Raw genomic sequence first — 12,921 nt, forward strand, 5'->3', positions numbered from 1 at the left:
GCTGGCATTGTTAGACTCCTGAGCCATTGTGCTATTTTTCATGTTTAAAAAAAACATGAAAATGACCTTTCCTAAAGGCTTAGTTGAAAAGTCCGTTTTCCCCTGACAGACAGTTTTAGAGCCATAGTCTTTAGTTAGAAAGATTCCAGTAACACAGAACTGAGATACCTGCTTTCATGCCCGCGTCCGTCTGATGGAGAAAGCAGCTAAGTCAGCATGAAGGTCATTTCCGTGTTCCTGCAGGATAGAAAGAGCGAGAACATGTGAGAACTGGCGGCCGTCCCCCAGCTCATGGCGCATGCTGAGGGCAGGGGCCGCGTCTGTGTGCACCTTGTGCCTGGTGCAGCCACCTTTAGTGCCTCCTGCATCAAAGCGGATGTGCTGTGATGGTCTGTAAGACTTTTCAGTAGGAGATGAGACAAGCTCACCAAGGTGAGCTGTGTGGAATTTCCAGTTTCATTCTGGATGTGCTCAAACTCCTTATACTCCTGTCTAAATTCCACTGCGGGAACTGGGGTGCACTGCCCCAGTGACCTCGAACCCCATCAAGTATAGGGATGGTTGGACGGCCCAAAAAAGGCAAAGAACAGAGGCTGGGAGAACTAGGAAGCCAAGCAAGGGATGGCTCCCCTTCATTCTGGGGGTACAGATGGGGACAAACAGAAGCTGCCAATCACGGGAGGAAAGTGGCGTCACTGAGAGAAGAATCCAGGGAGGACCCGCCTCTGGGAAGTCAAACTCGGCAACAGCCCTGGGGAGGCGCCCGCATTGCGCCTCTGAACAACGTTAAATGTGGTCATTTAAAAAACCGCCAGTTTTTATTAGTTAAGACAGTGCCAGCTTTATTATGAAAAATGGCATGTTATCTTTGTTTTATGAATTACAAGTGAGATTGAAAGTTTAAAATCCATATGCTCTGAGATTGGAATTTTCTGGTTTTTTTTGAGGTGGAGTCTCGCTTCGTCCCCCAGACTGGAGTGCTGTGGCACAATCTCAGCTCAGTACAGCCTCCACCTCCCGGGTTCAAGTGATTCTCCTGCCTCGGCTCCCGAGTAGCTGGGATTACAGGCACACACCACCACGCTTTGCTAATTTTTGTATTTTTAGTAGAGATGGGGTTTCACCGTGTTGGCCAGGCTGCTCTCGAACTCCAGACCTCGTGATTCTCCCATCTCGGCCTCCCAAAGTGCTGGGATTACACGCGTGAACCACTGCACCCAGCAGAGATTGAAATTTTCTTTGTGAATTTCCTGTATATGGTCTTTGTATAAAAATAAGTTTTTGTATTTTTCTGTTTGTTCCTTTTATTATAGATTCTTTATATTTAAGGCTAGTAACTTTTCATATATTATATTTTGTAAAAGTATTTTCATCATTCTGTGATAGATGGCACTAGCTATGGCTGCAAATAAAATCAGAGTGCTCTCACCATTCTTTAGGTTGGATTTCTAAATTCTTTCTTTGTGAATGTTGAACCTAGACAGGACTCATTATCCCTGTGCCCAAACACAGGCCTGTTTCGGGAGGAGCTGGCTGGATATTCTCCAGACTCCTTTCCTCCCTGCGCCCTCCACTGCCCTGGGTTGGGCGCCAGGCTGTGGGCTCCATCAGGTCCTGTGGCTTTGGTGGGTTTGGAACAAGCTGCACCCAGCGTGGAGAGCAGAGGAGTCTGGGCACGTCCCCCAGCTCCTCCCCACACCCGAGCATGAATGCCTGGGGACAGTCACCCCCTCTCACGCTGTCCCTCCTGCTGACCCAGGGCTTCCTGTGCCTCGCGCCTTCCTCATGCCGCTCTCTGACATCCACGGAGGAGGATCCCACGAGGCCTGTCCCGGAGAGAATGGGAAACGGCGTGGCACGTCGTCTTCCCAGCAGTTGCCCACAACATTCTCATCCTCGTGGAAATGGGATCGTTTTTCCTTTTTTCCTAAAATTTCTGGAAAAGCTCTTTGCCATTGAAATGATCTACTTTCTAGTATATTCTTTACGCACGCTCTTCATTTATAGAGCATTTTCATTGTCTTCCAAGATTATTGGTAAAATATGCCTACGCTTTTGTGTGATGTGGGGGTGTTTAAAAGCTATCCTTTAATAGAGATTTCCACATTTGTGGATGCAGCGTAGCAGATGCTGTCCTCTTGTTGATGAAAAGAGTCAAACTCTGTAAAATATCTTTAGAGATTTATTCTGAGCCAAACGTGAGTGACAGCCCTCAGGAGATCCTGAGAATATGGACCAAGGTGGTCGGGGCACAGCTTGGTTTTATATATTTTAGGGAGGTATGATACGTCAATCAAATGCATTTCAGAAATACATTGGTTTGGTTCAGAAAGATGGGACAACTCAAAGCAGGGGCTTCCAGGCTACAGATGAAGTCGAATATTTTCTCATTGAGAATTGGTTGAGTTTATCTGAAGACCTTGGATCAATAGAAAGGAAATGTTTAGGTTAAGATAAAGGATTGTGGAGACCAAGTTTTATTGTGCAGCGGAAGCTCTCAGATAGCAGACTTCAGAGAGAGCAGGTTGTAACATGCTTCTTTTTTTTTTGAGACGGAGTCTTGCTCTGTTGCCAGGCTGGAGTGCAATGGTGCGATCTCGGCTCACTGCAACCTCCGCCTCCAGGGTTCAAGCGAGTCCCCTGCCTCAGCCTCCCAAGTAGCTGGGACTACAGGCCCACGCCACCACACCCGGCTGTTTGTATTTTAGTCGAGATGGAGTTTCACCATGTTGGCCGGGACGGTCTCGATCTCCCTGACCTGGTGATCCTCTCTCCCCGGCCTCCCAAAGGGCTGAGATTACAGGCGTGAGCCACCATGCCCGGCCAAGGTGCTTCTTATTGGGCCTAAAAGGGTGCCTGGCTCTTAGTTGATTATCTCCTAGATCTGGGAAGGAAGGAAACAAAGGCAGAAGGGAATTCCTTTGGAATGTGGACCTTTCCCGCAGGAGACTTTGCGGGCAGTTTCAAGGTATCTCAAGGAAATATATTTTAGGGTTAAATATTTTGAGGTTTTTCCTTGTCTTATAATGTTCTGCCAGAGTCAGATTGGAAAGTAAGTCATGTTATATAGGGTCAAATAAAACCCATCTGATGAGAATTTATGGTTTGTAAGGCACGACTCCGCAGGCTCTTAGATAGGAATTTGGGCAAGAAAAGACAAAAATCAGAGCTTCTCACTATTACGCTTTTTAAAATTACTCAGCACATGTGTAGTTACATTCCTTTGCCATTGTAAACTTACTTTTTTCTTTAGCTGGGTGTGGCGGTGCCTCGCTACTCGGGAGGCTGAGAGAGACGCTCACCTGAGCCCCAGGGATTCAGGCTGCAGTGAGTCGTGATCACACACAGCACTCTAGCCTGGGAGACAGAGTGAGACCCTGTCTCAAAAAAAAAAAAAATAATATATATATATATATATATATATATATATATATATATATATATTTCACCCTTTTAACTTGATTTTTAAAAAGAATTATCTCTTAGAGTTTCTTTTTTTTGCTATTCTTATTTTTAAATAAAACTTCTGGAGTAAAACTTTTTATTTATGTTATTTATTCATTTTTAAAAATAATGAAACCACATATATCTATTAATTTGCCTTTGAGCATAATTTTAACATCATTCTGTAACTTTGATGAATTTGGCGTTTGTTCTAAATTATCTGTAATTGTCATTTTATATCCTTTTGAAACAATAAGTGTTTGGTGCGCTTTCCCACTGTAAAAACCACACGTAAACGTTCTCATTTATGTGTGGTTTTTAAACTTTAAATTAGTATCTAATTCTACTGCATTGCAGTCGGAATGTGACCGTTCAACTTTTACTCCTTGGTAATTTTGAGGTTTTCTTTGGCCTAATTGATACCATACTTCATTTCCAATGGGTGTTTGAAAAAGATATTTGAATATACTATTTGCAGGATATAGAATTTTATAGTTTATAATTTATATATATATGTATATATGCGATGTGTAATTAGGTAAAAATTTAAGTATCAATTGTATTACTTTAAATCAACATGTCCTTATTTATACTGTGACTTACTGAAATTTCTCAGATAAAAACGGTACTTCTGTGAACTTCCCTGTGGGGGTTGCCATCCTTTCCTTCCCAGGCGCCGAGGCTCTGCTTCCCACGCAAGGGCTGCGCCAGCCTGTCCTCCACGCCCGTCACTGACAGGTTGCTGTTTGAGTGGTGCCTGCATCTCTCTTAATGCTTGTTGTCTGGGATTCCATTTTCTAGATGAGCAGGGCCTTTCCTGCTTCCTCTTTGTTTCTGTTCCCTGATTAATCCATGGCTATCTTCAGAAGCTGACCTTTGGGACTGTTTCTGTTTGAAACTCAGCTTTTGTAAGATCCAGTGGCATTTCCAAAGTCCCTTGGAGCAGGGCGGAGGGTGGGTTATTGCAGCAGGGGGACGCTTCCTCTGTGGGGCCCGCTCTTCTCGTATGTGGATTGTGGCTTGTTTGCCTTCATCTTCTTCAGTATTTATAATTTTGTTTCTTATTTTAGATTTAATTTGTGGCCATTGCTTCTAGGTTTTCAAGTGATTTTGAAGTAATGGATTTGTTTCATTCCTCGTTAAAGGGACCCTCATGTTCTGATTCCTGCCGTGTGATAAGGAGCCTTGTAGGCTTTCAGCGTCCTCCCTCCCCATCCCCGGAGCTGCTTCTAACCAGGCTCCCTGGTGCCTGCCGGGGCCCTTCACCAGATGGACCCTGGGCCAACATTTGTTGAATAAACGATGGTGAAGGAGGACAGAATGTGTCATCTACCCATGCTTTTGAATTCTTGCATAGGTAGCTACACTAACCAAGAATGTTACCTGGCTTCTCCGCTCCATGTGTGCTCAGAGCATTCTGAACTTCGCAGCTGAACCGGAATCCACCACGGGCCAGCCACATGGTAGCTGGCGCTCCTCACTCACATGAGGCAGTTCATCTCAGGAGACAGTGTAGAACATGAAACGTCATCCATTAAAACATGGCCAAGGAAAGCACAGCCATGATCTGAGGTGCACAGAACCGTGAAGGCCTTGACGAGTTATACACCTGTTACGTCTGTGCCGGTGTAACCTGAAAAGCGATATGGTTCGGCTGTGACCCCGCCCAACTTTCATCTCGAATTGTAGTTCTCATAATCCGCACGTGGTGTGGGAGGGACCCAGTGCGTCCCTGAATCATGGGGATGGTTTCTTCCGAGCTGTTCTCACGCGGTCTGATGGTTTATAAGGGGCTCTTTCCCTTTGCTCCTTGCACTTCTCTCTCCTGCCGCTTGTGAAGAAAGGTGTGTGTGCTTCCCCTTCTGCTGTGATTGTAAGTTTCCTGAGGCCTCCCCCGTCATGCTGAACTGTGAGTCAGTTAAACCTCTGCTTTATAAATTACCCAGTCTCAGGTATGTCTTTATCAGCAGTGTCAGAAGGAAGTAATGCAAAAAGGCACTAGGAATAAAAACTTGGTGGGTTTATCAGTTGAGATCATCAAGCAGATATAAGGGGATCTTTTAATAAGCCCCATGCAGGATCACATGCCTAATGTGAGTGATCTGTTCTTGAAAATCAACATCCTACATGGAAACAGAACCTGGAAACTGATTCCATTCTGCATGTGGGGAGTTTGTAATGAGTTCCGCATCCACCCAAACCCCCGTGTATTTCCTAAAGTGTTTCTAAATCATAGTAAAGACCCATATGCAAGTACCAGGTGGTCGTGTTTGGATAGAAGACACTTCTTCCCGATACCCAGAAGTGGAAATTGTTCTTAGCAAGGTGTGTGTTCTATTTGCCGTAATACTGCCTCACTCAGCTCCTGCAACGTCTGAGCTGCACCTCCCTCAGGCTGTTGGCTGAAGCTGCAGCGCTGTGTTTGGAGACATACCGAGACTTTTTCTGAATACGGTTTTTTCCGGAATGTAGCGTCAACGTCTGTGAAAGGAGATACACACGCACACACATACGCACATGTATATACATATGTATGTGGAGATACATGTGCACACATGTATATACATATATATGTGGGGATACACATGCACACGCACATACGCACATGCATATACATAAATATGTAGAGATACACGCACATGCATATACATATATATGTGGGGATACACATGCACACACATGTATACATATACACGTGGAGATACATGTGTGCACACACATGCACATGTATATACACATGTGGAGATACACATGCACACATGTACATGCATATACGTATATGTGGAGATACACATGCACACACGTGCACATGTATATACTTATATTTGTGGAGATACACGCACACATACATGCATACATACATGTATATACAGATATAGGTGGAGATACACATGCACCTGCACACACATACACACATGTATATGCATATATGTGGATATACACATGCACACACACGTACATGTATATACATATATGTGGAGATACATATGCACACATGCACATGTATAAACACATACGCACATGCACATACATATATATGGATACACATGCACACACACATACATGTATATACACATATGTGGAGATACACATGCACACACATGCATATAATTATGTGAAGATACAAATGCACACATCACATACGTACATGTATAGACATATGTGGAGATACACGTGCACACATGTACATGCATATACGTATATGTGCAGACACACACGTGTATATACATATATATGGAGATACACATGCACACACATGTACATGCATATACATATATATGGAGATACACATGCACACACGTGCACATGTATATACTTATATTTGTGGAGATACACGCAGACATACATGCATACATACATGTATATACAGATATAGGTGGAGATACACATGCACCTGCACACACATACACACATGTATATGCATATATGTGGAGATACACATGCACACACACGTACATGTATATACACATATGTGGAGATACCCATGCACACGTACACATACATACATGTATATACATATATATGTATACAGATGTATACAGGTGCTTCTTGACTATGAGGAGGGGTTCTGTCCTAATAAACCCATTCTAAGTTGGAAACATATTGTAAATACGTTGAAAATGCATTTAATACACCTAACAAAACGTCATAGCTTAGCCCAGCCTACCTTAAACGTGCTCAGAAAACTTACATCAGCCTACAGTTGGGCAAAAACATCTAGCACAAGCCTATTTCATAATAAGACATTGAGTATCTCATGTGATTTACTGAATACTGTGCTGCAAGTGAAAAACAGGGATCGTATGGGTGCTCAAAGTACCAATTTCTGCTGAATGCATCTGGCTGCACCGTCGTAAATCCAGAATCATGAAGTTGAGCTGCTGTAAGTGGGGACTGTCTGTGTGTGCATGTATGCACATGTATCTGCACACACACACATACGTTTATGTATACTTCATATAAAACGTCAGCCAAGAAAACACTGTCATGAAAGACAGCTTTGTTCTATGGAATCTGGGGATTAGAAAGCAGGAGGCGTCCTAGTAAGACAATGTTAACTTGAAAAATGTTTTGGGGGACATGCCTGTATATGTGTTCATCTGTGTATTCATTTGGGTGTATGGACATGTGTGTGCACACACACTCACATACACACACATACGCACATGGTGAGATCACCACGTGGTCAGTGCTAAATTCCCTGTCACCATGAGAGTGAAAGTGATTTCAATTTATAAAGCACCATACTTATTATTCAGCTAAAGTACAGCATCTAGGTCAGCCTGTAGTGAAAAAGATGCTGTCTCTAGACCTGGGAAGTCAGGGCAGGCAGATAACAATGCTGGCAGTGAGGGGTCCTCGCTGTGGACTGCTGACACCCAGCTGCTGTCCCGCCTACCCTGGGTGGCAGGTGTCGATGAGGCTGGTGGGGTACTGCTGGACCTGGGTCCTAGGCTGGGAAGAAAGTGACCCCTGAGTCAGAGTCACAGTGTCACCCACTGACCTGCCGGGCCTCAGTGCCCTCACCTGTAAAATGGGGTGATACCTACTTCCTGTGCCTGCCAGGGTGCCTGGGCTGTTGACACCCCTCATTGTGGAGCTCTGCTGGTGATGATGTCCGTCAGTGTCTGTATTTCTAAGAAAGCCATAAGTCTACCTTTGTATTTGAAGGATATTTTCATAGGATATAGAATTCTGGGTTAACAATTTTTTTCTTTCACACCTTTAAAAATGTTTTCTGCTGTCTTCTGGCCCAGAGCATTTCTCAAGAAGAAATCTGTCATTGCCTTTCCACTGGTGTCAGGGGCACTGGATGACTCAAGTCCTCCAGGATCCTCACTGGCTGCAGACAGGGTCTGGGGGTGCCCACGTCTTGGTTGGGTGTCTGGACAGCAGACTCTGCGGTCCTAAAGTCTGAGTGCAGGGTCTTCAGAAGACCCCTCACAGGGAAGTGAAGAGACGGGTTTGGCTAAGGAGACGTTGGACTCAGTGTAGTCATGACAGAGGCCTCAGGAGCCATGACCCCTCCTCAGGGGCTGGGGGCCAGTGTGGGATGCAGACCTCCCGAGATGGGTGTAAACGTGGGTGAGGCAGACCCCCGTGGTGGAGGGCCACTTTGGGAGGGGACGACACTTACCCCCAGCTGCCTCAGGGACCTTGGTGCTCAGTGGACTGCCAGAGTTGATGAGACAGAAACAAAGGTCTGGGGAAACCAAGGCAGCTCGAGTTCATGGGTCAGAGTGTAAGAGAGAAGAGGCGCACAGAGAGCCCTGGAGATTTTCAGCTACTGCTGAGGATGTGGTAGATGACCGATGATCTTGTATCTATGAGGGAAAAGAACCATCCAAAAAAATGAGAGCAAGCAGGATCTGACACTCACAGGGTGAGGCATGGTGCCTGTTCACACCTGTCAGACTTGCAAACCTCGTAATTTCCAGATAATCAGGTAGAGTGCCCACAGAGTCTTGTCTCAGTAGTGGAGAGTAATTTCTCATAGAGAATTACTGCTCTGCTCCTGCCAAATAAGTCTTAGAAGACCCGAGAGGGTTGAACTGGTCCCAAGCAACTTAACTGAATGCCAGAGCAAAGGTAAATAATATTTATGGGAATGCAAATGTCCATCACCCAATGAGGTAAAAGTTACAATTTGAATATATAGACATGGATTATCTGGCATGAAAAGGAGCAGGAAAATGCAACTTATCAAATTCAACAGTGTAGACACAGAACTCACACAGACACCATAAGCAGGAGATAGGAAAAGTTCATGGGCAGAATGAACAGCAGATTAGACACTATGGTAGAAAATATTAGTGAACGTGAAGACACAGCAGGAGGAACTATCCGTAAGGAAATGAGGAAGGATGATTTAAAAACACACACACACACACACACCAGTGAGCTGTGGGACACGTCTAAGAGGCCAAATAGATGTATAACTGGAGTTCCCAGGTGGGAGAGACAGGGACAGAAAAAACATTTGAAGAAATAATGACCAAAATTATTTCAATATGGTAAAAATGATAAACTCACAGACCCAGAAAGCTCAATGAGCCCCCTAAAAAAGAAACATGAAGACCAAGAAATATCACAATCTGTTTCTCAAAACCGGTGGTAAAAAGCCAACCAGTCAGGGGAGAAAAAGATGCATTTCATAGAGAGATGATACAAGGAAGGCCCCTGCAGGTTTCTCCTAGAGAGTGCTCTGGGCCAGAAGTGGGTAGAAAGCACTTTTAAAGTACTGAAAGGAAAAAAAATTAACCCAGAATTCTATATTCCATGAAAGTATCCTTCCAATACAAAGGTAAAATTATGGCTTCCTCAGAAATACAGACGCTGAAGGGTGCCATCCCCAGCCGAGCTCCGTGGCCAGGGCTGGCAGAGCCGTCCTTCTGGCCGAGAGAGAAGAGAGCACGGTGTTTTCCTTTCACTTAAATCACATTTAAAGAAGTTGATTGTTCAAACAAAAATGACAAAAGGCATTGCGAGGTTGATATCAAAGCTGTCTACAGAATTCACGTCAACACCCGGGTCGGAGCTGGAGGGAGAAATGCGAGGATCTACTGAAGGCTCTTATTTCATATGTTAAGTGCTGTGATGTCTCTCGGAGGCCACTGTGGTCCGTTAAATGTGACTCTTAGACACTAGCTGTAGTTCTGTCTTCTTGCCCTAAGGACGATCTAGTTAGGTGTTGAGAAGGCCAAGTTGGAGCTGTGCCTGGGGCTCTGAGGCAGCCAGGGCCTGCGGTCAGGAAGGTACCTGCCTCCAGCTCAGACCTAGCGTCTGCCTGGCCTGGGAGAAGCACGTGGCAGCCGACTGCACCTGCAGAGCCTGTGATGAAGGAGGCCTGAGTCTTGTGCGGCAGTGGACGTGGCGCCGTGGCCTGCGGTGTCTGGACCGTCCACTGCAGCAGAAGTCAGACCTGAAGTGCTGGGTCATCGGTGAACATGGCTCTTGGGAGAAAATGGATTTGGCAGCGTTGCTGGGAGCAGCAGGCTCACGGAGGGCACTGCCCTTGTCCATGGGCAGCAGAGCTGGGCAGCAAGGGCCCCCACACTGGCCCATCTCTTTAACAGTGATGCCCGTTCTTTTATAGACATAAATGAGGCACTCAATTGTAAAAACTAAAATTAATCAGAATCGAAAGCTCTTTAATCTGCGTCTAAACTCTGTGTCTACGAAATCTTTGCATTTAATTAGAAGCATGGAGTGTGTGTGTGCACGCGCGCACAGACACACACACACGACTTTTTTTTTTGAGATGGAGTCTCAAACTGTTGCCCAGGCTGGAGTGCAGTGGCGCGATCTCAGCTCACTGCAATCTCCACCTCCTGGGTTCAACCAATTCTCCTGCCTCAGCCTCCCAAGTAGCTGGGACTACAAGCGTGTGCCACCACACCCAGCTGATGTTTTTGTATTTTTAGTACAGACAGTGTTTCACCTTGTTGGCCAGGATGGTCTTGATATCCTGACTTCGTGAGACGCCTGCCTTGGCCTCCCAAAGTGCTGGGATTACAGGCATGAGCCACTGTGCCCGGCCACAGACTCTTTTTTTTGAGACAGGGACTTGCTGGAAGGTGTGTGTGTGTTGCGGGGGGCGGGGGGCTGCAGTCATGTAGGTGTTCTTAATCCTGGCTGGTGGAGGCGTCTCCTGTGGGAATTCTCTTTCTCATTTGGGAGGATGCTCTGGGCCCTTTTAGTCATGTGTGAAAAATGGGGCTGTAAAGCTCTGGGTGGCTGAGTGCTGGGTGCCCACCGAGGCCAGCCACAGTGTCTGCGGGTGAGCTGGGCAGGCAGGGAGGCCGTGCCCATCGTGTCCTGGGCTGAGACACTGCCCCTGGCTCAGACGAGCTTTCTGCCATTCCTGAGGGTAAAGGAGCACAGGGCGTAGACTCAGGGGCCACAGGTGTCCTCCCCCATGCCCAGACCTCCATCAGGACTGTACGTGGGCCGTGCGGAGTCCTGACTCTGTCTCTCCAGGGACCTGTCAGTGTCACCGCAGCTGTTTCCCACGTGCCACTTTTGCTTCTCAGCTCTCAGGAGGGGTCATTTGTCCGTCCCCACAACCATGAGGCAGGTGCTGTTAACCATCCTCGTGGGTCCGGGAGAAGTTCAGACCCATGGTGACGGAGCAGCAAGGCCAGGCCGGCCGCCCAGCCTGGCTCCCGGTCCCCTCGCATGCACCCAGGCGCCCCACGGGAGGGGGCAGCTCCGGGCACCAGCAAACACGCTATTGATGTCTGGTTTCTTTTGCTTTTCAGGCCCTCAAAACACAGCATTGGCAGCGAGAGGAGGTACAGCCGGGAGGGCGGCGCTGCCCTGGCCAAGGCCCTCCGACGCCACCTGCCCTTCCTGGAGGCCCTGTCCCAGGCCCCAGCCTCAGACACGCTCGCCAGGACCCGGACGGTGCCGGACAGACCTTCTGCTGAGGTGACCCTTCCACTTCCTCCCGCGGCCGGGGTTGGCTTTTCCTCCAGGGTGCGGGTACCTGGACCTGTCTCCTCGGCCGCTGGCTCCTCTCGGCTTCACGTCTGTGTCCTGGGCCAGTGGGCAGCCTGTGAACAGGCCTTCGGTGTGCCTGGGGTCCTTTAGAGCGACACCGGCTCCCAGTCCAGCCACCCCCACCATGAACATTTAGTCCTTGGGGTGAGGCTCTCTAGGATCTCTTTTGGGACAAGCTGTCGTGACTCCAGAAAGCCCATCATTTAAACCGCAGGCGCATACCAGGGAGGTAGAGCAGATAAGTCGCTTCTCTTTACCCTTTGGGAAGGAACCCAGCCAGCAGTGGACACTGAAACCCGATCGAGGGAGACCGAGGGGCCATGAATGTGGCTGGAATTCGGGGGTACCAGGTGCCACTACTGCATCCAAGGAAAAAGCTCTTCCCACTCCCAGCAAACCCCCCTGGGGCAGCCCAGGGCAGCGTAGGGACTCCGTCTGCCTGTGGGCACGAGGTCTGGGCACCGGAACACAAGGTGGATACCCTGGACACACAGATCCCAGGCAGGCTGGGAGGTGAACCCCAGGAGCATTTGTGCAGGGCCAGAGGGAGCTGCAAGGACCCGCATGCAGAGACCCTTCCGTAGGCGACGGCCACTCGACATTTTAAGGAAGTGGAATCAGGAATGTCAGTGAGCTCTTTAAATGGAAAAGCAGGCATGATTTTTGTGACGACTTGTTAGGCCGGAGCTGACGGGTCCCCAGTGCCTGGAAACAGGGAGGGACAGTGCCGACTTCCCGGGGTGGCGCTTTGGGCCAGGCGTGGAGGCCCAGGGTGGCCCTTGGGGCCTTGGCAGTTTGATGGCGGCGCTCACACACTCCTTTCCCACTGAACATTAGCTACATCAGGGCTGATTTGACACATTTTCCCTTCTAAGATGGCACCGTGCTGGTGCGAGGCGGGAAAGTCTGAGGACACCGTGCGTCCCACCGGGGTCTCACCGGGAGCTGTGGCCCTGGGATGTGTGTGGGAAGCAG

At 47.7% G+C, this 12,921-nt stretch overlaps 1 protein-coding gene across 6 annotated transcripts in view; it reads left to right on the top strand.

Annotated features, from left to right (window-relative positions):
• Window positions 1-12,921, top strand: part of PTPRN2 (protein tyrosine phosphatase receptor type N2) — a 1,009,611-nt gene that overhangs the window by 352,968 nt on the left and 643,722 nt on the right. For all 6 annotated transcript variants that reach the window (XM_064367217.1, XM_064367124.1, XM_064367043.1 and 3 more), the window contains one exon: window positions 11,706-11,874. In XM_064367217.1, coding sequence (XP_064223287.1) covers window positions 11,706-11,874 — 169 coding nt within the window. The remainder of the gene's footprint in view (window positions 1-11,705; window positions 11,875-12,921) is intronic.

This window comes from Aotus nancymaae, unplaced genomic scaffold, assembly GCF_030222135.1.
Source record: "Aotus nancymaae isolate 86718 unplaced genomic scaffold, 86718_ANA_hifiasm-v0.15.2.pri h1tg000002l, whole genome shotgun sequence".
Taxonomy (NCBI): domain Eukaryota; kingdom Metazoa; phylum Chordata; class Mammalia; order Primates; family Aotidae; genus Aotus; species Aotus nancymaae.